Source organism: Lagenorhynchus albirostris, chromosome 8 (assembly GCF_949774975.1).
Source record: "Lagenorhynchus albirostris chromosome 8, mLagAlb1.1, whole genome shotgun sequence".
Lineage (NCBI taxonomy): Eukaryota > Metazoa > Chordata > Mammalia > Artiodactyla > Delphinidae > Lagenorhynchus > Lagenorhynchus albirostris.
In genome coordinates, this window is record NC_083102.1 from 64,227,390 (window position 1) to 64,251,828 (window position 24,439).

Here is a 24,439-nt window from a genome sequence, read left to right on the forward strand (position 1 = left end):
ACTTGTCTTTGTTAGGTCACCTCCATGAAGAGAGGAGAATCACTGTCCAGTGTTTGCAAATATGTGACATCCATGATTCAGGCTGACCCACTGTAAACTGATCTCATTCCATAATAAAAGGACAGATACATTAACATAAAAGAATGAAGAAATATTGCTTAAGGCTGACTATATTATGATGTAGAACGAAAGAGTTCACTGCATACTCTGGTCAAAACCACTCTTTATAAACTTCGGGCAATTCAATTATTGTCACAGTATTTTAGCTTCTTTTTGATTTTTTGTTTGTTTGGAAATCAAAAGTTTCCAAAGTGTATGTACCTTTTTCTATTTCTGTTTGTTTGGGCCAATCTCAGCTTAATGAGGAATAAATGAGATGTTTGAGTTTTCACCAACTGCAGCTTTCAGTCTTTCTCCTCTGCCACTTGATATCTTAGGCACGTCACAAATCTTGCCAGTTCGGTTATTAAAAGTCTGTCTAGTTTAACCCTTTATTCTCAAATTAAATTCAATCTTCTCTTCTCCTCCCTCCTTTTCTGTACACGGACTTGTGGGGATTGCTGAGCCTATTCAGTAGACTCTGGATCTGCCCCAAGGGAGGTTTCTGGCACCATTTTTGCCTACATGTAAGGCTTCCTTATCACCAACGTTGGGACTTAGTTGCCAACTTCTAGACAACAAGACAAGTGCCACCGAATGTCCTGTTACATATAAATGATATAGCAATACATACGTAGCGGTGCCCCTAAGGTTCAATTTAGAACACACTCCTGTAAACTTTCATTTCTCTCCATTCTGATACACTTGCATTTCACCTCCGCCCCCAAAGACAGCAAATGTATAACAGTGAAGAAAAGTTGGATTACCATGGCTGTTACATCTGGATGTCTCCACGAGCCTGCCATTTTGATCGTAGCATGCCATTGCTTGGTAACGATATCCTTGACCACATTCCTTGATGTCTCCTTGTACCTTCATTCCCAGCAACACTTCCACTTTCCCCTCTGGCAAAATGCAGTCTGACCAGTTCCCCACAGGCTGTGCATTATACTTGTCACAGGGACAATACTGCGTCTCAATCAGGGGGTACAAATGAGAATTTTTACATTTTTCCTTCTTTTTACTTTTTCCTGTGGAGAAAATTAAGTTGGAAAATATCATCATTAATATCAAGCATCCCTAAGTTTTCTCCTTTCCTAAACATCCTTTATTTTTAACTGTATTCAACAGTAGCCTATAAATAAATGCTATCTTCCCCCTCTGTAGTGCTTTCTATGTAGGCTTTTGTTAGCTCTGGGTGCTCTGCATAGTGAAATTTCTCTTATTTTCTCACTTAAAAATAGCCCATTTTGAATAAGACACTAACTGTTGTGCTGAATTTTACACTCCTCAAAATGATTAAAATCCTCTCAAATGATCATGTGCTTTCACTGACTGGGGAGTTTGAGGTAACTGCACAATTCTCTCCTTCATAACATGTGCAAAAATATGAAATGGAGAGAGAGAGTCACTGCACTGACCTGTACAGTTAAGTAACTCTTTTTTAAGTCCGAATAGATGGTTTAGTTATACAGGATTACGATTCAGAAAGTGAGGTTTTTGCATTTACTTTTCTGATTGTGATTTTGCATCTTTCAGTATTTCTGAAAAATAATCACTTTGACATACTTGGTGATTAATGTAGGAAATAATAATAATCAAAATTAAGATATTTAATATCACAATAAAAATATTAGAAATGGTTTGTGAATAAATCGAAATAAATTCCCTTTTAAAATAAAAAGACCTTGAGTATAACAGTGATATGTGCCTGAAAAATATCATTATTTTAATTAGATCATAATTTATATTATGTCATATATGTTATATACTTTTAATTATACTGCATGTAACTAATTACATATGTTTTACATATATTTATCTCTAACTTTCATAAGCTGCCTTATATAATTTTCAACAGTTTTCATTATGACAGCTGGATCATTTTACAACTTTAAATTCTGAATACTCTACTAGCACCAATATTTTTAGGTTTCTTTTGCCACTGACAATATTTTTGAGTGCATCAGAGTTTAGTTCAATATGATGGATCCTGTTCCTGCTCGTTATATTACAGCTTTCTGTCATTGTGACTACCTTTTAAAACGTGTTTTCAGGTACAGAATTAATGTCATATTTCTCGTCTAGGATATGAGGGATAATCTGAGGCTGACAGTGAGAATGGCTTAAGAAAGTGAAGTGGCAACCTTTCCCCATGTTCCTAAAAAACTTTTCTCCAAGTACTTCACTGTCTGTAGGTAATCCACCAAAGGTACATGTTTAAACCAAAAATTTATCTACCGCGTATTGTATAGGGAGACAGAGTTCAGTTTTCAAGGCTGCTTTTTCTTTCTACTAAAGGTACATAATGCATCTGTCACTGCCAACTTACATCAAAATACGGCTCTGAATCCATTGCCGTATTATGTGTTAGTATAACAATAATAATGCATATCTGTGCATTTTCCAAATACGTTGTCAGAACTATCTTGGCCTGACTTTTTACTGTGTTTTTCTGCCTTGACAAGTGTTGGCTTTGGCATCCCAATTATTCTTACCAACAATGGTGCGCTTTCTGGTCCTAACTGCACCACAGTCTCCACTGCAAGAAGAAAACTTGGACCAGCTGGTAAACTGACAGTCATCTTGGCAAGGAATCTGGCAGGCTTGGGTGAGGGCTGGCACGGGGCCTGCATACCGGAGACACTCATGGATACCAGCCTGTCCACCATCTTGCTTTCGACAAGTAATGGCTAAAGGAAAAGCGAAAAGCTGTTTATCATGAATCTGAATGTCTGTAACTACTCTGTAATTTAGGAATTAACCTAACATTTCTTACTCAGTCAAAGGAGTCCTCTTTTAATCCTTTATTTGCAGCAGAAATCTGGTAGGAGTGTTTTTAGTAATCACAGTAGTCATTAAATTGATCCTATAGGATTTTTAAAATAACAGATAACCCTCAGACACACACACACACACACACACACACACACACACACACAAACACACAGAAGTTTTTATTAGATGCTATTAAGGATTTCAAGTCACATGTGGAATATACTTAGAAATGAGTTAAGAGACAAATATATAATACATGGGTTCTGATAATAGCTTATGTTGAACTAAACATATTCATGGTGGTGCTGGGAGACACCCCATGCCATTAATAGTTGTTTTCATACCGTTGTCCACTCTGGGATTTCTATACAGAAGGGTCTTAATGGCAGCAAATGGGTTGGAGGGTTTGGGTGGAGAGAGAACACTTACGAAACTTGTGAAGCTCCATTTGCATAGAAAGCATGTTTTTGTTTTTTAAATTACGCTCAAAGTTTGTTGTGATGGCTTTGAAGTGGTTCGTAGTTAATGGGAGGAGGCGGTGTCAAAGTTCCCCACTTCCCTGTACAAATTCTTCACACGCACAAAGAACAACCACGAATTTAAAATGAAGACAAAAACTTTTAGCAATCTTAATCTATCACATCATAATTGACATTTCCAACAATTACATACGGCCTCTCCAAAAATAGTCAAATAATTTTGGTTTATATATATTATTTTCCCCAAGACATTGTTCTACTGAAGTTTTTAAACCAAGTCATAGTTTTATTATGTATTGAACATAAATGTAGAATTGCTTAAAGGTAACAGGTCTTAATGAAAAAGAGCAAGTGATGTTTAAGTTCTGTTTCTCCCTCAGCCATTTCCCACTGTTGGTTTTAGAAATACTTCATTTTTTTATTGAGGAAGCAGATGAAACATTTAGACCTTGGTCCTGAAGTTAAGTCTTCATTGAACTAGCTTAAATGGCCCAGTCAGACTGACTCACATGGGCACTTTCAGGTTTGTGGTCTAGGCTGACACTGCAGCTGGTCTCTGCCCTGCTCAGAATTCTATCATCATGAAACTAAGATGAAGGAGCCTGGCATTTTGATCCTAAACTACAGTTAGTGCACACAGGGCCCCAGGTTGGACAAGACTCTCTGGATCTGTACACTAAAACTTAACACCTAGTAGTATAGGACTGTGTGATGGGGTGTGTACAAAGATTTAACAATTTTAGCAAAGGAAGCCTTTCTCTGTGTGGGTGAACACAACTTGTCGCAACTGCTGTAGGAAAAGTTACATAATTGTGCAAATGTAGGTGAAAACTCACCTATTTCTTAGCTACAGATATCTCTTCATTTAATACGCACAACATTGGAAGAGCCAATTTGTATGACTAGACAGCGGTCCCTGAATTTTACAGATATGAAAACCTGGTTGAGTGGACTGTGGGAGCCTTTAGGAAGCTTATGTGACAGGAAAAATTATTAAGTGCTCCAAAGAGACTCTCACCACTTGGGAGAGGAGTTGTCAGGTGCACTGTGGTTATCAGACCAGTGTAAGGTGCAGATGATAATCACCTGGATAGCTTTTGGAAAAATGTCTATGCCCTTGCTAGACTCCAACCTTCTGATTTAACTGGTTGAGGACAGGGTCCCAGGCATTAACATCTTTTTAAAGTTCCCTGATGATTCAAACACGCAGCAGTAGGTAGTGTATTTCCACTGGCAACTGAAACACCTGGAATGCTGTTAAAGTTGAAGATTCTTAGATTCATTCCAGAGCTCCTGAATGAGATCTCTGTGTGTGAGGTCAAGGAAAATGCATTTATTTTCAAGTTGCTCAGATGATCCTTATGCGCATTCAAGCTTAAGGCTTATGAGCCTGAGTATTCGAGTCACTAGGATATGTTTACCTGAGACTTGTTACTAAAACTGAAGGTCCTTTGGTACCCCAATCTCCCTGGCACTGTGCCAAGCTTTGGGAAACAAAGGCTGAGCGTGTAGGAATGAACTAAGGGGAGCTTAAACTTGGAGTACAAGGAGTGGACCAAAAACAGCATCCATGTAGCTTGGAAGAATGTTATCTGTGGATTGGTATAGGAGGAATCCATAAAATGTAGTATATTAATAAGCTGACGTGATTCTGCAATTCTCTCTACACTTGCTTAAACAGTTTATACATAGTAAGCTCTGAGAGTTTGTGGGCAAAGTTGCCCAAGGATGTTCAAGAGGAAGGATGGGTAAAGAGGAAAATATGAGGCTTTTACTGATCAGAATATGTAGGAACCTCAAGAATGATTAATTTGGAAAATAAGAAATTTGACCATCAGAACTCTAAGCTATGAAGAGGGTCACACTGTTTATAACTGAAAGAAAACTACAAAATTAAATTTATGTTCTTTGAAATAAGCCTACTTTTATCTAAGCATTCCAATTTGGTTCTCTGAAATAGAGACTTGACTATAAATCTTTTAAACTAATGAAATTGCCTTAAGTTCTCCATTAAGGTTTTCTCTCTAAGGTTCTCTTTTATAAATTTCATTTCATAATTGCTCCAACCATCGTCACATTAAGGGACACCAAAAAACCAAAATAAAATAAAGTAAAACCACTATCAATACAATTCCAGAAACTAATTTCTTCTGTGCAAATCTATACCATTTACATAAATCTAAAGCCTATATACCTGCAGTATGTAAAAATCTCAAAAAGTATCTCAAGTAGGTGAAAAGAAACGATGTGTAAAATTCCCAAATCTGTACTCAGAAACCCACTCAGCACGTCACTCCCCTTATCTGAGCATTTAGACAGAGTACCTGGAGTGAATTACTCATGCAGTGTGATCCAAACAAGTAGCAATGGTACCATTTGTACAATATATTGAAGTTTATCACACATCTCAACTTGTTTCTATTCTGACTTGGAGGAAATACAACAATTCAAACACAGGAATGTAATCTGAAATGAACTTCCTGCTATTAGGGTGAAGAAAACATAAATGTTTGGAAAGGAAACCATCTGGTCTCTCAACTTTATAAATCTTAAAAATAATTTTTAAGACACTGAAATCAGGGTGGTTTTAACTGTAGAAAAGATGCGTCATCCTAAGCATGGTTTCCTTGCACACCAGAAAGCTACACATACCCAGACAATTGTAGTTGTATTTACAGGTGCAGGATGCATATCTTGTGTATAATGATTATGCAACTTTTTTTTGGGCTGAGGCCTTGTTAGGAAGAAGGGCCCAAACCCATGTTGCCCTATGGATGAATTACCATGAAAGCTTCTTAGTGAGGTCGGCATATATCAAAATAATTATTTTAAATTAAAATTCCATCTTTGATACTATGCTGATTATATCCATCTGTTTTATTTAAATTTTATTTTATTTATATGAAGCACAGAAGTTAAGGGTCACGGACAGGCTACTTCCAGCAGGCTGAAAACCTAGGAGACATTCATATGACTACTTTGTGGCTTACTTACAAATTAAGCTAGGCAAGCTCAGCCCATCAATACTGAGGGAATGTTGGAAAGATGAGCAAGAAAGGCAGTTTCTTCAACAAATAAATGCTCTGAAAAAGGGAGCTCAAATTGTTAGATTAAAAGTGACTGAAGAAATATTCTAGCCAAATGCAATGTGGAGACGTTTATGAACCCTGATTTGAACAAACTGATTGTAAACAGGCATTTTTGAGACAACGAGGGAAAATTAAACGTGGTATGAATATTAGACATGGTATGAATTATTCAATTTTGTTTAGTGTTATAATAGTACTCTTGCTATGTTTAAAAATATTAGGTATTTATGGATGATGTATACCTTACCTGGGAGTTGCTTTACAGTACTCCAGCAAAATCTCTTTAAGGGTATGAGGAGTGGCAGATGACCAAGAGTGACAATATGTTAAAATCTGTTGAAGCTGTGTGAGTGATGACTACACGACTAGTATTCATTACCACAGTCTCTCTACTTTTGTGTATCTTTGAAACTTCCCATGAATTTAAATAAAAATGATTAATAAGTAGAATAAGTAGAGTCAATTCCAGAATGTTTTCATGTAAGTTGAATTTTGAGCTATGTTTTAAAGAGACTAATAAAGGTTCCTGAAATGAAAGGGAATAGATAACATTGGTTTGAGCTAAAAGAACATGGATATTTGCGTTATGCATATATGAGTATGTAAATGGAAGGCTACCAATGCAGCTCTGAAGTAAATCTAATAGAATTCAGAATGGTCTTGTCGTCTTCATTTTCTTGAAGAGGAATGAAACACCCTTATTATTCAGGATGCACAAAAAGAAGGAGTTCTACTGGTCTGTGGACTGTCCTTCGGCATGCAAGACCATGTTGTCCTTTCGTTTGAATAATCAGAGTGAAATAAATGACGAGATCTAAAATGTGCACACAGAAGTTCATTACAGGAAACAGAATAAGATCAATGCCCGAGTGCAGTGAAAACTGTTGGATTATTTGTAACAAAGAGTTCAAGGAGCTCTGAGACCTTATTTATTAAACTGAGCCATATTAACACGGTTTATCCCACAGCAACAGCATCTGGGTAGCACTGCAGACTGAGTATGTTCACCAGACCTGAGTAATTAGAGGAGTGATTTTTTTCCTATGGTGTTACCAAAAAAAAATGACAATAGTGAGAATGAATCATGTGGAAATAAAAAAGAAAAAGCTTAATGTGAGTGGGAGCTAGTTACCAAGAGACCTAATTGTGCTTAGAAATAAGACCAAACCTATAAATAATGCAAGAGGGCTCCAGTTGTTTACTAGGTGGATTTAATGATCCTGGTCTTTCTCTGTGTGGAAGAGATTTTCACTGACAAGTTTGCCAAATTACACTTCCTAATTACAATTTGTGAATGTAACTCTGGCAGAAGGGAAGGAAATGTACTTTTCTTTCTTATTGATCCTAAATAGTTACCAATGATCTCTAGTCTTATTGATGCTTATAATATATGCAAAAGTCCTTCTCTGGGGACTTACTAGGAAATAATAATCAGCTCCCCATGGAGTAGCTTAGACCAAGGTCAGCTAGATCCTTGATTGCGATCTGGAAAGGGTTAACTGCATCACAACGAACCAACTAACTGGGCATTGAGGAACCATCACAAAGACAGACATCCCGGTGTCAAGCTTATTTTATCAGCTATTTAAAAACTAGCAAATGCTAATCATCATTTTAGGACAGGACTCTCACAGAGAGATAAAACAAAACCAAAATCCCCAAATCAACTAGAATGCTAATAGTCACAGAAAATTAGAGGAAGCCATTTAAAAGTAGAAATAATTCTAGAAGATTTAAATAATAGCTTATATAAATGAAGAGTACAAAAATATTACACGGTAATTAATAAGTATATTAGCCCAAAGAAAAGTTTAAAAATCACGTCTGTGCAAAATTTCTTTAAAGCAAGCTCTTTGACTCTTTTTTACCTAGTTCTTTTTCTACTTCCATTATTTTCGTTCCTATTATATAACAATCTCTGAAAATTAACAGATTAATGTGAGTTACTGAGATAAACTGGCCCAGATATTCTGGGCCTAACTTCAAAAATGCCTCTAAGGTATAATCTTTTAAAAAGAACAAAGTGGACCAGAATTTAAGCAAAAGAGTGATGTGAAAGGTGTCAATATAGTTTAAGCTACTTAATTTAAGCATAAGATTTAAGCATATTTGCTCACAAAAAATAACGGCATAAATTGTAGTTAAATACTTATATTTCACATTCTACAAATTCACGTGGATTTAATTTTGGTGGAGGGAAAATTAGAACTTTCTTTTTTATTCCTAGACTTTCCTTGAATAACCTTTTTAACGAATAAGTGATGTCAGGTGAGGACTCCCAGGACCAGGAGGGTCCCTGCCATGTGCGGCATATAATTAAATTTTTTTTCTTTTTTCTGTGGTCTGGATTTGAGAATACATCTGAATCATGCTGGCTTCCACATAAAGAGATTGATGTCAAATCTTAGTGACAGGTTAACATTACAGTGGACATTCCTTGGCAGGCAAGGATACAGAGCGGGTGGGGGATTACGATAGGTAGGGTTGGCCCTGGGGATTATTAACTCTAGCTCCATCTAATTTATAGAAAGTACACTTGGCAGGAAATAGCATTAAGATCAACACAGAGATTGAGCAAGAGTAAATTTGAAATTATTTTTATAACATCCCAGCATCTAATCGATGATATTTTTTCATCATATTCCTGGTATAAATATGTCACAAAGTAATAAACAGTGGAATTAGTTTTATTTATATTTATATATATACACACACACACACACACACACACACACACACACACACACACATATACACATTTTAAGTAGTAGTGACATTGTCCTTTAGGGCAGTCATAGAGAAAAAATAAGTAAATTGCCCAAAATTGTCATTAATATGGGTCACCTCTTTTATTTTGAATGCAAATGTAATGATAACTCTAGCTATGGCTAGTATGGCTATGTCTCAGTCACTGACCAATCAATAACTTAGCCCCCTAAATGCCATCTGAATTGTAGAAGTGTGAGCAGAGAGAAGAGACAGCAGAGGTTACCGTTCCATTAAAAGTTTATACACAAGTGACTTGAATAGCATGAAGCAAATAGAATCTGTTTATACACTTAAAAATTAAATAGATTGCGGACATAACTTCACGGTATTTTCATTTCTTTTATTGACAATATTATAGGAAAGATGCCTATTTCAAAAGCCCTCTAAAATTTCCCTGTGAGATTCAAGAATGATTTAAGTTTTAAAATTGCAAAATCCTGTTAATTCCATCTTTAAAATACCTTTCTCCTCTCTCTTTTTCATTCTTATACCATTAGATAAAATTTCCTGGAATACACCATCCTTGATATTCAAAGCCTTGCTAAAATTCTTTACTACTTCTAACTTCCTATTGTGTTCTAATGTAAAGCATTTCCACAGAAAGCACTTTCACATAGTTTTGAAATACACAGAATGTAGACTTGGTCAAGACTGCATTTACTTGACTGTAGTAGACTCTTCCTATCTTCTTATGCCTGGGTCATTCTAACTCAGTTGTGGGTAAGGCTGATTCTCAATGATTTGCTTTACACCGAGTGCCAGTGCTGAGATGGTAAGCAGTTACCATTAGTGACTCATTAAAGAGACTCTGGGAACATAACTGCCTCCCAGCTCCTTTGAAATGCATCAGGGATAGTTCCTACACTTGGAGCAATCATGCTATTATTAGTACTAAGAGTAAAAATGAAAGTCTGTCTATAATGACCACTTTTTAACAGGTGGCTAAAAGTAGGTGCAGGTGACTCAAAAGGGAACAACAAGGATGGCTTGCTAGAAGCTGGTAGGTAAGTTTAGAGTTATATTTTTTTCTACTAACAGGGAAGGTTCAAGTCATTTTAGAGAAAACGAATCATAAAAGGTGACCTTGTAAGTGTTCTGCTGAGTGAGGCATAGTATATGAGACATACATTATTTCTTTTCTATGCATACTTAGTAAATTAACTCCTTTTTTGGTTCATATGATATTTTTATTTAACTGAAGAGATCTAAATTATCATTTCAAAATGTAGTCCACATCAGAATGAAAGCCAAGATAAATCCTGTTCTTTCTGAGCCTTGAAATGCAGTGTTTTACAATTACAGCCCATCTCAATTCAAAAGCTAAATTTGATCTGTTTCAAGATTTCATAAGATTTCCAGTTATGAGAAGATTCATACAGAGTATTTCCTAACCTTCTTTAAAACAACAACTCCCTGTGCTATACAAGCTGAAAATACTGGAGTTAAAAATCATATGATCGGGCTTCCCTGGTGGTGCAGTGGTTGAGAATCTGCCTGCCAATGCAGGGGACACGGGTTCGAGGCCTGGTCTGGGAAGATCCCATATGCCGCAGAGCAACTAGTCCCGTGAGCCACAACTACTGAGCCTGCGCGTCTGGAGCCTGTGCTCCACAACAAGAGAGGCCGCGATAGTGAGAGGCCCGCGCACCGTGATGAAGAGTGGCCCCCACTTGCCGCAACTAGAGAAAGCCCTCGCACAGAAGCGAAGACCCCAAACGAAGACCCTAGTCTAAATAAATAAATAAATTAAAAAAAAATCATATGATCATCTTTGACTTACTTAGGTCTACCTCTGCTGCTATTGTCTGCTACTGAGTCCTAAAGTTATTTTCCTCTATTGTATGTGGAAAATCCATTTATTTTTACCCATTCCGACTACAGTGGTTCCAATCTGAGCCCTTATTACTTCAACCTTGCATTGCTACAGCAGCGTCCCGGCTGGCATCCAGACCCATGTGTCTTATCTTTCTAACTTATTCTGTACACGCTGACAGATAAAACACTGCTTTCATCAGGTCCTTGCTCCTACCACTTATTGAACAAGGTCTAAAATACCGATCCTGACATTTATAGTCCTCTACAAAATTACCCCAGGCTCCAGCTCACATCTTCAGAGGTTCAATCTACCCACTTTTCTGTGAACACAGGTAATGTTTTTGTTTTTCTTACCTCAAATGCTTAACTTACAAAATTGCTCTCATTTTGTATTCTTTTCTCTTTTCTACTTATTCTAACATTACGGTACAAGTCAAGTCCCAGCTCATCCTTTAGATCTTTCTTAAGCTCTTTAGCTTCAAATGACTGCTTTTGCAAGGGACTGGTTTCAATTTTTAACTCATACTTGTTGGCTGATGTTACCAGTGATCTCATTTCCCTAAACAAATTAAATTCCCTAGGTTGAACATCTTCATCCCTTCCTGACACTCATGGCTCTTTCTACACAGTCTTCTGAATGCAGTCATAGTTCTGTGAGTGCCTGAAATCAGAAAGTCTGAAGCATTAGAGAGGAAGGGGGTAGCTCCTCCACAGTATTTGCTGACTGATATTAATCCTTACTACACAATAATTTTAGTTATTAAAAAATCGCACAAGTCGGCATTTTTAAAGTCTCTGACTGGATAAGGGCAAAGATGGGACTAGCAGGAGTCTGACAGGTCAATTATGCAGAGTTCTGAAAACAGCCATGACCATCAAAACAAAGAATCTTTTGCCTTTTTGCCATTAGTAAAGATATCTCTACTCTCTTAATTCTCTCCTTTTCATGTTTCCATAGAAATATAGGCTCTAAGAAAAAAATATTTATCAAGGCAACAAAGAAAAAGATTATCTTCATATAGAAGTTAATTAAAGGAGTTCTTCTGAGTATATTTATGCATATATTATTTGTTATAATGCAACTTTCTCTTCCCAGATATCCCATAAGATTGCTGATAGAAAAAGTAGTCTGACAAAAATGGCAAGATGAGGAAGCATTACTTAGGTACAGGCAGAGGAAGAGGCACCAGTAATAGGAAACCAAGAATGGGAACCATCAAAAAGGCAGGAGAAAGTGGCACTGAGTGAGCCGAAGATCCCTGTCACAGTGGAGGTGGGTAGATATTACAAAGTAGTCACCTAGGATGAGGAATAAGCAGAGCTTTTCAGATTTGGAAATGAAAAGATCACTGGTAATCACAGAAAGAAACGTTTTTATATAGATTGTGTCAAAAAACAAAAGACCCGTGTTAATATTGTTGCTTTTATGCCTACAGTGATCTATGCACACATTCACTGAGGCCATGATCTAACAGGAAGGGGAAAGGAATTAACATTTAATGAAGATTTAATACGTGCAAAGCGCTGAGAGGATCTCAATTAAATGTTCTCAGCCTCAGAGGGAGGAAATAAATAAACCAAGGTTGTGCAGTTAAGTAACAGAGTTTGAAACTAAAGCTGTTTTCACACTTGCACAGCTTCCACCACATCTTAGATTTCCTCCAATGGTATATTCTACAAAAATGTGGTTTTCATCTTTTTACCTAACTTCATGTCACACTTTGCTCCCTGGATATCATCTGTGCATAGACAGTAGAATATGAAAATTGGAATAATCCTGAAAGATCATTTGGTCCAGCCCTCTTTTCTTTTTTTCCCCATCTAAATAAACTGATACCCAAAAAGGTAAAGGGATGAATAAAACTCACATTGTATTAGTGAAAGAACTGGGACTAAAACTTATGTTTTTTGATTCCCAAACTCACGCCTGTTTTCATCATAAACTCTATGTAGGGTCCAAACTGTATGCAAATGTATGCTTGATTCAAGGAGGAATTAGCAAGGCATGACAAGAAAGTCTGATATCCCTCAATTTCTCCATGAATGGTTTCAGATGGGGAGAATGACTTTCAATTCTAAATACCTAAGTCTCTATAACTGTAAAGGGAGAGTTATTTTTTAGCAGATGCTGATGGTGGAGGATACATAATGAAAAATAAGCATATAAAATAAAATCCTAAAAATCACTAGATAGTTAATATTAATTGTAAACTAAATGTTGTTTCAAATGAAGATTCCTAAAATGACTATCATAATGGAAGATTTTTTACAAAAAAGAAGCTATTCTTCGCAAATTTTAAAAAAGCAATCTTTTCACTATAAAGAAAAGGGGTCCCGGATCAAATCAGCAAAAACTGGAATCTAATTCTGTGTGTTCAGAGTTCTACAACATCATCCAATACATAACTACAAATGAGGGTGCAAAGCATGTTTTTATGAATTAAAAAAGGTGGTTGTGTATTCAATTACATATTCAGCTACATTTTAGATATGTAGCAAGAATTACATTCTAAAACTCAACGTGAGTAAAAAGAATCATGTACTCTTTACAGATTGAATTTGCTACATGTATAAATAACATGTTCCAAAGCTTGGAATGTAAGTATTATCCATAATATCTAGTAAATAATCATGGCAAGTTGGAAACATTTCCATCACTCATTTCTGCAAGAAACCATGTTATCTAGTAGCGTCGACAGATTGCAATCCACATATGGCCGGTTTAGAGTACATAAATCTGCCATTTAAAAATCAGTACTAAATATGAACAGAATTGGGGGTCGCCATGACAATGACAAGGATGTCGTTACTGAGAATTTCTGGGGAAGTTAACCAATTATATTACATTTCATGCATGCATGTATATAATGCATATGGGCAATGATGTAAGGATCTTATTGATTGTTAAGGTGACAAGCAAAGTGTTGTGGAATCCCATGAGCCAAAAGCTAATTACAAGAACAACAACAACAAAAGCTGCAGTGTACAATCTATGTCATAACGCTTTCAAGAGCTTGGTCTGATCATCTTCTAGATATGAATGAGGGGAAAGTTTAACCAGAGGAGTTAGGAACTAATGTCAAAGAACTAAGGACACAATTTAAAAAGTCAGGTTTCCGTGTTCTGGTGTAAGGTAGAATGGGTGGTAGCAGATTCTTAACTGCTTTGCTCTGTTTGCCTAGCATAGCATCAAAACGACAAGCTCTTCAAGCTAGTGGCTAAGTTACTGCTGTTGGAGAAATGCAAAGCAAATCAACGTGGAATGGGGCCTCCCACCTCTTGCCTGCCGTCCGGGCCCACAGCCCTCCTGCGCTCCAGGGCTGTCCTGTTGCACGCTCCAAGGGACTAACTGGCACCTGCGCCATTTGTGAGTCTTCCACCTACAGGGAAAGAACAGAAGCCTCATAGAGAAGAAGCAAACATACTAGTAAATCACAGAGACACAATGCCAAGGAAGCATGACTTTGACCACTGCAAACAGGAATTTATTTGACAGTGCTGATGAACTTAGTTGCAGGGCAGGAATAAAGATGTAGACATAGAGAATGGACTTGAGGACATGGCGTGGGAGGGAGAAGCTGGGGTGAAGTGAGAGGAGCATCGACATATATATACTACCGAATATAAAATAGTTAGCTACTGGGAAGCAGCAGCGTAGCACAGGGAGATCAGCTGGGTGCTTTGTGACCACCTAGAGGGGTAGGATAGGGAGGATGGAAGGGAGACTCAAGAGGGAGGGGATATGGGGACATATGTATGCATACGGCTGATTCACTTTGGTATACAACAGAAACTAACACAGTATTGTGAAGCAATTATACTCCAATAAAGATCTATTTTAAAAAGTCCTATCTAAATTTAATTTAGATCTTCATCAAGGAATTATAAAAAGCAGCACTAAATATAAAAGTACTTCCTATTGCAGTGGAGACAAGAGTCCATCACTGTCAAGTTCTAAAGGAACGGACTCTACTGATAGCATTTAGCCTTTTTATTTATTTTTATTTCTTTTTTTTTAAGGCTGCACTGTGAGGCACGCGGGATCTTAGCTCCCCAACCAGGGATTGAACCCGTGCCCCCTGCAGTGGAAGCGCAGTCTTAACCACTGGACCGCCAGGGAAGTCCCACATTTAGCCTTTTTAATGATTAGGACTGCCAGCAGATGTATCCAGATAGTACCAGAAGTGATGTGTTCCACTTTAGAAAGGTATATTTATTTTACATTCAAGTTATAAAATTGCATTCAACGCATGAGCCTTTTGTATATATAGTGGTCTTTTGATTAGCATTGTAGGGGTAACTCAGAAGCTGCAATTTATAATACACTTCACAAAAACAAATCCCCCAAGTAAATAAGTTTGGGCTAACAGTTAATGTTCATCATGAAAGCATGCAATTATACTGTTTGTCATCTCAGAATTAAACACAGATAAATTAAGATGACAAATTTGCCATCAATTTCATCTTAAGTTATTATTTTGGGGTCACACATTCCATCAATTGATGCCATAATGTTTCATTTGTTGTCAGGACTGCAATTATTCACCACATCAAGTTTCAATTAGGTACTTTTTTTAACAGTTATGGAAAATTTTTTTTCTAATAATCAAGATGATGACATATAGCTTCAATAACCTTAATTTTCCTTGAGGTGGCCACAAATGTTCAACAAAACAGACATCTTACTAACATCACTGAGACAAAGATGTCATTTCATGACCCAGTATGCCAGCATTTATGAGGAACAGGTGCTCTTTGGAGCCGGGGGAGGAAGGCTTAGGCTATTCCTGTAAGCGAAAAAGAACTGCTTCCAAAAGCATATGTTTCATAATTATTAATCACTTTTCTGCATTTTCTATAAATTATATCAACATAAGAAACTCTTCAAGCTCCTAAAGCTTATAATACAGCTTGGAAGTTTACGCAAGTATTTGTGTCCCTGGAGATGATTTCAGTAGCAAAGCAGCTCTTTAAAACAGGCAGGAGATGGGACCCACAGTCATAAACATCCTCAACTCCCCTGAGTCTGCGGGCAGTGTTGGCTTCCTTTTCTCATTGTCAGAAAAACCATGAACCTGAAGTATTTTGCTTAGTGCATCGCTCAGAAGGCTTTTCCTTCACTCCATTACCTGTAGCTTTGGCACACCTGAGGGGCCTCGCAGGCCTTCTCTTCATAGAGAGGATCCGTGCAGTCCTTGCCTCCGTTGGCTGGCAGCTGAATGATGACCCGGTGCCGAGTCTGCTTCCGGATTCCGGAGTCCCCTGGAATGAGGCAGCTTTTTAACCTCTGTTCTCTGCACTGATGAAAGAATCTCCAAATACCAGCCTGTGTGAAGAAATTACATTGCTTCCAGCTCCACGTGCTTTGACATCCCTGACTGAGAGGCCTCGTCTAGTCATTTCCTAAATTCTCCCGAAGACGCTTATATTGAAAGCCAATCAATGTATATTTAAAAATGTGAAGAATGGAGAAAATAGTTCCATAGTCAGCTAGTCTTCCTAATGCTCACTTACAACGTAATTGCTCTTTTGTATGCTTCTTCCCCCTTGAGAAATATGACGGATCTAATGAATCTGTTTTTCTCTGCCTTAAGTTTATTTTCATGCCGTTTCATATAGCCCTGTTTACCACATGGGACTCATACACATCTAATGAATCTTTCTTAGGAGAATATATTCAATGTTTTAATGTGAAATTCTATTTCTTTGTTATTCACTTAATTTGAAATGTATAACTCGTAAATTATTCTAGTCATTTATTATTCATGTTAAACACTTTAAGATCTTTAATTCAGGTCACATCCTACACATCCGAGCTGTAAGTAGTGAAATGAAAGTCGTTTCCTAGAGGCAGAATTTTTAGAGAAGCATTCAAAATAGCGATAATTACTATAAGTAAGTTACTCCAAATTATGTTACAAAAACAATGGAAATAATTAAGATTTACCTTCGATGAAGATATCAAATTGACAGTATTGCTGATATAAAGATGCTCAGAATTTTTTAGTATGAGAAACAGATGATATACAAGACTTGACAACTTTAATAAAATACATACTTGACAACTTACAATATATACACTTTGAAGATGAATAGCCATATGTCATGAATTGGCTTACAAAAGAATTCCCTAAAGAATTACTTTACTAGAGTTCCCCTGATGCATTTACATGTTTTCTCAAGATCATTAAATATTTGATATGTAGACTACAGAAACAGAGAAATTTAGAAGGGTTAGCAGCCCCTAACAGTGAAAGTTTAATCAGAACTGAAATGAAATATCCTTAAAGTCATTGTGTTCGTAGAAAAATATGATTTGACAAATAGAAGTTTCCAGTAATGGAACATCCTCTGACATGAAGTCAGGGTATCCCTCAACACAGTCTGGCCACTGACTCCTAGCAGCGTGACTTGAAGATTCCTGTATTAAATGGGAGAATGGATCAGATTAGTGATTCCTAAATGTCTGACTACATAGGAGAATTTCTTTGAAAAAATAAAAACCAAAAACCAAAAGCAGATTTCTCGGCATGTACCCAGAACTACTAAATAAGGATCTCTTGGGAGCTGGATGTGGGAATCTGTGGATGTGGGAATCTGATTTTTACAAAGCTTGCCAGGAAACGGTGATAAACAGCTAGGTTGAGATCTACTGGAATGACTGACCATGGATGTCCCAATTTAAGATTCTAGAATTTGCATGTAACTTTTTAGGATTATTCCTATAGTGCGGGAAACCTGTACTGTTAATGACTGCATTAACTATTTTAGTGAATAGCTGGAATACTACAGGTAATGAAGTATGGAACTAGGGGGTGGAGGTAGTGGGTAGCAGAGAGCTGAAGTATTTGGAAATATTGTCCTAGACTTTTAAAAACTGTAGCAGTAATAGTTTGAATGCCAGCTGCAGCTTTTACATATTAAGAATAATTTATCTAAGAAAGATCGAAGAAGTGACAATAGGACTTTTAATAAAATTGGTAATGCTATCTCCATCCATTATATTGTTCAATGACCCTTATTTTAAGGCCCACGTGATCAATTCCTCTAATAATTTAGAGCTAGGAAAAATCTTGTTTCCCTTGACAATCCGTTAAGAATGCACTGTGCTTCTGTTTTTTGCTTTGTTCACCAGAATCTCAGAGCTAATTTTCTTCTCAACTGCAGGAGCTTACCTTAACTTTGATTTTATATTACCATTTTTCTCTTCTTCTCCCCTCCCTCTACCCTATTTACTGACTCCATGCTTTTTTTTACATTATTATCTATTATTTTTCCTTTTGTTTTATATTTATGCTCTTTCATCTTTTTAAAAGACTATACAAACTAAATGAGCATTCTTATCATTTGTTTAGCACTGGGGGAAGACGGGAGGCGTGTGTTTGTTTTTTTAACAGGGAAAAGAGGGAAAGACCAAAGAGGAGCAGGTCTTTGTTTCCCAGGTGGTCGAAGTTCTTAAGAGTCAATAACTCTCCAACCCTTTTTAACCTGCAGATAAAAAATAGACATAGAATTGAGGCCAAGGGATCCACAGACTAGAGGGGACAATGAGAGGAGCATCAGTGGCACCATATAGACTGAAGCTCCTGGTCATTAACTACCTAAATATCACCTGGTATATACCCAGGGCTGTTCAGAAGCAGCAAGCAAATGTTAGTGTTTCAATTCTACTTTGTTTATTGACTTGAAAGCAAAAAAGTCACCTAATATAAAACTCTGAAACATTCTAGTGCCTTCTCATCACAATCTCCACAAGTTTGTACTTGATATATAACACCATGATAACTCTTTTCACTTCCATAATAGATTCCACAATGGGAATCCATTTATTCTTATAAAAAGTTCAAATACCTTAACCTTGCACAGCCCACAGGAGAGAGACTGTGACCTGATTAAAGTGGAACATTCCAAAGCCATAACACCTAGAGAGGAAGTTTAATGGGGTTACACAGGAAGTGTCATGACATCCATGCTTCTACCCACTGGGAGGTTCGTTTCTTCTCAGATCGCAGTTAGCAAATTACGTGTACACTCAAAGAAACAGCACTTTAGAGCTCTACCAGTTACAGAGCCCTCAAATCAGTGTGTAGACAAAGGGAAAGCTACAGTACATGTTAAAAAATAAATTAATAAAAGTGGAAGGCTCCTAACTAATAACTTGAGTTGGCAAGTGTGGAATTTTACAATCTTCAGAGTTTCCCGCCTATATTTACACCCAATTTATTGTATGAGGTGGGGATACGTACATAATTTCCATTTATCTTTGTGTTTTAGCACCTAGAACAGTGGTCACACAGCATAAAGTCTTAATAAATGTTTGCTGAATGAGCAAACACATTTATTTCACTTCTTCTCAACTGGATTATAAATTAGCATTTTCTTTTCCTTTATATCCATTTCCTTAGAGTATTATGCACATGGGTACTAAGTCTGTTCTTTAGTATTAATAAAAAATAAGGTATCATTTTGTTCATTGGAAATAATAAGCATGGGAAAAATAAAGGAATAATCCTATAGTGTTTATACTTGAAAATACCTACCTAGGATAGGTAGAGAAAAAAGGGATTATATATTCAGAAAACATTTATGTGGTAATGGGCCATAGAGACTCAGAGGATATGTAGTCTCTCACTCAGCTACAGCACTTTTCAGATATCTTAAGACATTCAAGATAAATTTCACTGGAGAAGTTCCTTGATGGAAGGATTTAAAGGACAGGCAAAACTAAGATGGGTTAAGCTGGAAGCGAGGCGGATGGCAGGCTGCAGCAGCACAGTGAGGAAATTGAAAGGGAAACGTTTCATGCAAGAAGTCAAATGTAAAGGCAGTTATTGGACCTTTGAGGGGTAATTCTAGCATAGTGCTGTTTGAGGGCATCAAGGTAGAAAAGATGCCTCTGCAATATCCCTGCTAGCCCTCAAGTCAATACATTTAGCAAGAAAAAAAGGAGCAAACACAATTTGAACAGCCAAGTGTATTATTTGATCAAAAGTATTGATTTTTTAAAGATTAGAGTTACAAATAATTTATATGCATAAATATTTTCCATCTTTAATAAAGCCCTTTGTAAAGATTTATGAAAATTTGGAAACATTAACAAGTACACTGGTTTGAGGATTAAATTACTTTCTGTTCAATACTGATGTTTACCAGCATTGATTTTTCAAGGCACATCATGAGAGAGGGCTGAATAATATTTCAAATTACTCTGCTTGTTCTTCCTGGAATCCTAAGCTACTCTGTCCCATTTTCTGCAATACTATACTGTAATTTTACCTATTTCAAGTGACTTAAAAAGGAGGGTAGCTCTACATTTTCGTAAGTTCAAACTCTTACCAAATGTAGATTTTACCTACAGAATTAAGTTTAAAAGAGCCACCTCATTCCTGAATTAATTTTCATTTGCTATCATCTATCCTTGAACATTCAAAATTTTAAGCATTTTTTAATTGCACACAGAAGTCAGTGTAATTTCAATGAAGCTTGCCTTATTTCCATTTCATACCAAATAATGAAAAGCTAACTACACGTCATTGCTTTATTTTCCCTACGACAAAAGGCTAATCTTCTATAACACCACTGTATCCTTATTCTCAGTTACAGCAGTCTACAGGTGAAACAGAAAAGGTTTCTTCCAGCACACAAAGCATCTTGACACTGTGTCCAACAGCAAGCCCCTCTGCCAACCCCCTAGTCTTTCTTTTTTTCCTCAATACGCAACTATAGTTATTCTTTTTAAGTCTGAGTGCCTAGGTTTAAGATTTCTGAAAGCCTTTTGTTCTAGGAGACTCAACACAGAGCTGCCAAATACAACAGGTAGGGCTGATCTGCTGGTGGTGAGATGTGACCTGAGCTTGGCCAAACACAGCTCCTCATCTCAGAACCTCTTGCTCATAGGACAGCAGATTCCTGAGCTGGCATTCTTGCACTCCTTGGCCACTACCACCCAGGAGCTTCAGAGAAGACTAGCATTCTAGTGGCAGCACGCATTTTAATTCACAGCAGTTACCTACCTTTCACCAAGAGACTATCCCAACTGAACCCATTACATCTAACATGCCTGTCGCACCACAAGAAACTAGCACCCTCAATCCCCCCTGCATGTCTTCCATCATACCTGGACCACAGCATACAAGCTGTGCATAACCTTATTCAATTTCTCTTTCTTTTCTATCTTCTAATCTTTCCACCACTGTACCTAAAGGAACACACTGTCTCTCATCTCCAATCTCTTCTTAGAAAGTTTCCTTCACATTCTTTGCCAGTGGAGGCTGGCTCTACCTAGCCATTTCCCAGTCTTTTCTCCTCTCTTTACCTTTAAAAATATCTAACTCCTCTGAAGCTCCTGTCATCAATTTTACCATCAGCTCTCTACTTTGTAGCACTCATCCACCAACATTTCATTATTGAATGACCATAGAACATCCCGCACTGTAATCCTTTCTCTTCCTACCCCTGCAACCCCTTTGGTGGTTTGGGCATCCACATGGTTATTCCATCCAAGGCACTGGACTCTGAATTACTGTACCTCCGATGACCTTTTCCTGCATCTTGTATCAATTACTAGCTCTTCTGTTCATGCCCCTGATGATATCATCATCAATACCTACACATTCTCATCTTCGAACATATTAATTGCTGGTCACTCCTCCTAACCTTCTAGTTCACCTACTTTACTAAAAGTGAAAGCTCATCTTACTAAAAATTATTCAAACTCAATCAAGAGTGCCAATCCACTTTCCCAATCACTTTTTCACTATATCATCCCTTTTATGACCTTCACTTCCATCCCAACCCACCTTAGATTCCATACTTCGTTATTACATAAGCACTCTACTGAAAACACCCTTGACTCTCTGTTTTTCTCTCCCAGCCCTGACCTTAACCAATGCTAATTATTTTCCTACAGCTTTCCTTCACTCAGGCAGCTAAACATGGCTGAAGAAACACTGGCAACTGTGTTGAGCAATTCCTTTTTAAAATGCATGACTAAATGGGTACTCCATGTTGCCTATTACAAATTCTCTTACATATTACTAACTTGCCCACTTTTGTACTCTCCAAAATGATGTCACATCTTCTTCTCTCTCACCCACCCTGCATTGTTCACCTGATCCTTCACATGCATCGAGACATTAGAACAATCATTAAATGCCTTTTCTGTCTCATACCACCAGAAAGTAAGCTTCCTAAACGCAGGAAAATTGTTTTCCTTGTTACTGCTATATCCTTTACATTTAAAATTGTGCCTGGTAAATCGCAGTTACTTGAAAAATCTGTGTAGAATGAAAAAAGTGAATGTTTACTTAAAAAACTATGTATGATGTTTAATGACATAGTGAAGCATGTAAAAACAATTAAAAGCTTTTTAGAAGTTCTTCTCTGCGGGGCCATCAATGTGCTAGTTAAGTACAGTAATCAATAAACTAGAAATGCAATAAGTATTTATGCATATTACAGATGAGTATTAATTTAATAAACACATGTACAGTATTCAAAATCTATTTGTTCCCTCATCTATCTGCTAAAATTTTTTCTTTTTTTTTTTTTTTGGCGGTACGTGGGCCTCTCACTGTTGTGGCCTCTCCCATTGCGGAGCACAGGCTCTGGACGCACAGGCTCAGTGGCCATGGCTCATGGGCCCAGCCGCTCCATGGCATGTGGGATCTTCCCGGACCGGGGCACGAACCCGTGTCCCCTGCATCGGCAGGCAGACTCCCAACCACTGCGCCACCAGGGAAGCCCTGCTAAAAAATTTTTTAAGTGCCTTGTATAAGTTATCACAGTTTGTCACATAAAATTTTCTGTATTTTATAAATAAATGGTCAGAGAAGAGTAAATCAGTCTCTTAGAACTGTAAAAATCATCAGCAGAGATCAAATTAAAAATCATGTTATTTGATGAAATTTCACCCCTATTCATTAACTCATGATCCTCCTTCCCCTTATTTATCTTTCTTCTAGCATTCATCATTGTCTGATTTATGCCCTGGCTTATAGTATCATTGAATCTAGAACTCTTCAAACCTGATATTTTTCATGCCATGCACAGCAACCCAATGGAATGACTTGCTCAAGATCCTACTGTAAGTGAAATCACTGAGACCAGACCCTGGGGTCCCTCATCTGCACCATGGATTCCCCTGCCTCAAGACTTTGACCACTGTGGCTGTCAGTGCTCACTGGCCATTTGGAGAGTGGATCACTGTGGGGGCCCAGATCCCTATATTAGCCCCTAGCAAGTAATTGATGTCCTTTGAGAGAATCAGGAGAAGAAAGCTAAGGAGAGATTGGTTCAAGATGGTGAAGTAGAAGGATGTGCTCTCACTCCCTCTTGCGAGAACATCAGAAACACAGCTAACTGCTGAACAATCATCAAAAGGAAGACACTGGAACTCACCAAAAACAGACACCCCACATCCAAAGACAAAGGAGAAGTCACAATGAGATAGCAGGAGCGGTGCAATCACAATAAAATCAAATCCCATAACTGCTGGGTGGATGGGTCACAAACTGGAGAACACTTATACCACAGAACTCTACGCACTGGAGTGAAGGTTCTGAGCCCCACGGCAGGCTTCCCAACCTGGGGGTCCAGCAACGGGAGGAAGAATTCCTAGAGAATCAGAGTTTGAAGGCTAGCGGGATTTGATTGCAGTACTTCTACAGGACTGGGGGAAACAGAGACTCCACTCTTGGAGGGCACACACAAAGTAGTGTGCCCTTCGGGACCCAGGAGAAGGAGCAGTGATCCCATAGGAGACTGAACCAGACCTACCTGCTACTGTTGGAGGGTCTCCTGTACGGGTTGGGGGTGGCTGTGTCTAACCATGAGGACAAGGACACTGGCAGCAGAAGTTCTGGGAAGTACTCCTCGGCTTGAGCCCTCCCAGAGTCCGCCATTAGCCCCACCAGAGAGCCTGGGTAGGCGCCAGTGTTGGGTCACCTCAGGGCAAACAACCAACAGGGAGGGATCCCAGCACCACCCATCAGCAGACAAGTGGATTAAAGTTTTACTGAGCTCTGCCCACCAGAGCAACAGCCAGCTCTATCCACCACCAGTCCCTCCCATCAGGAAACTTGCACAAGCCTCTTAGATAGCCTCATCCACCAGAGGGCAGAGAGCAGAAGCAAAAAGAACTACAGTCCTGCAGCCTATGGAACAAAAACCACATTCACAGAAAGACAGACAAGATGAAAAGGCAGAGGACTATGTACCAGATGAAGGAACAAGATAAAACCCCAGAAAAACAACTAAATGAAGTGGAAATATGCAACCTTCCAGAAAAAGATTTCAGAATAATGATAGTGAAGAATGATCCAGGACCTCGGAAAAAGAGGCAAAGATCGAGAAGATGCAAGAAATGCTTAACAAAGACCTAGAAGAATTAAAGAACAAACAAACAGAAAT

At 37.9% G+C, this 24,439-nt stretch overlaps 1 protein-coding gene across 1 annotated transcript in view; it reads right to left on the bottom strand.

The window, feature by feature from the left end:
- The window catches only part of THSD7A (thrombospondin type 1 domain containing 7A), a 455,380-nt gene that overhangs the window by 54,801 nt on the left and 376,140 nt on the right, over positions 1–24,439 (bottom strand). The window contains exons 10-13 of the mRNA XM_060157103.1: positions 16,159–16,291; positions 14,306–14,409; positions 2,598–2,792; positions 867–1,130 (exon numbers count right to left, since the gene is read on the bottom strand). Of these exons, the coding sequence (XP_060013086.1) occupies positions 867–1,130; positions 2,598–2,792; positions 14,306–14,409; positions 16,159–16,291 (696 nt within the window). The remainder of the gene's footprint in view (positions 1–866; positions 1,131–2,597; positions 2,793–14,305; positions 14,410–16,158; positions 16,292–24,439) is intronic.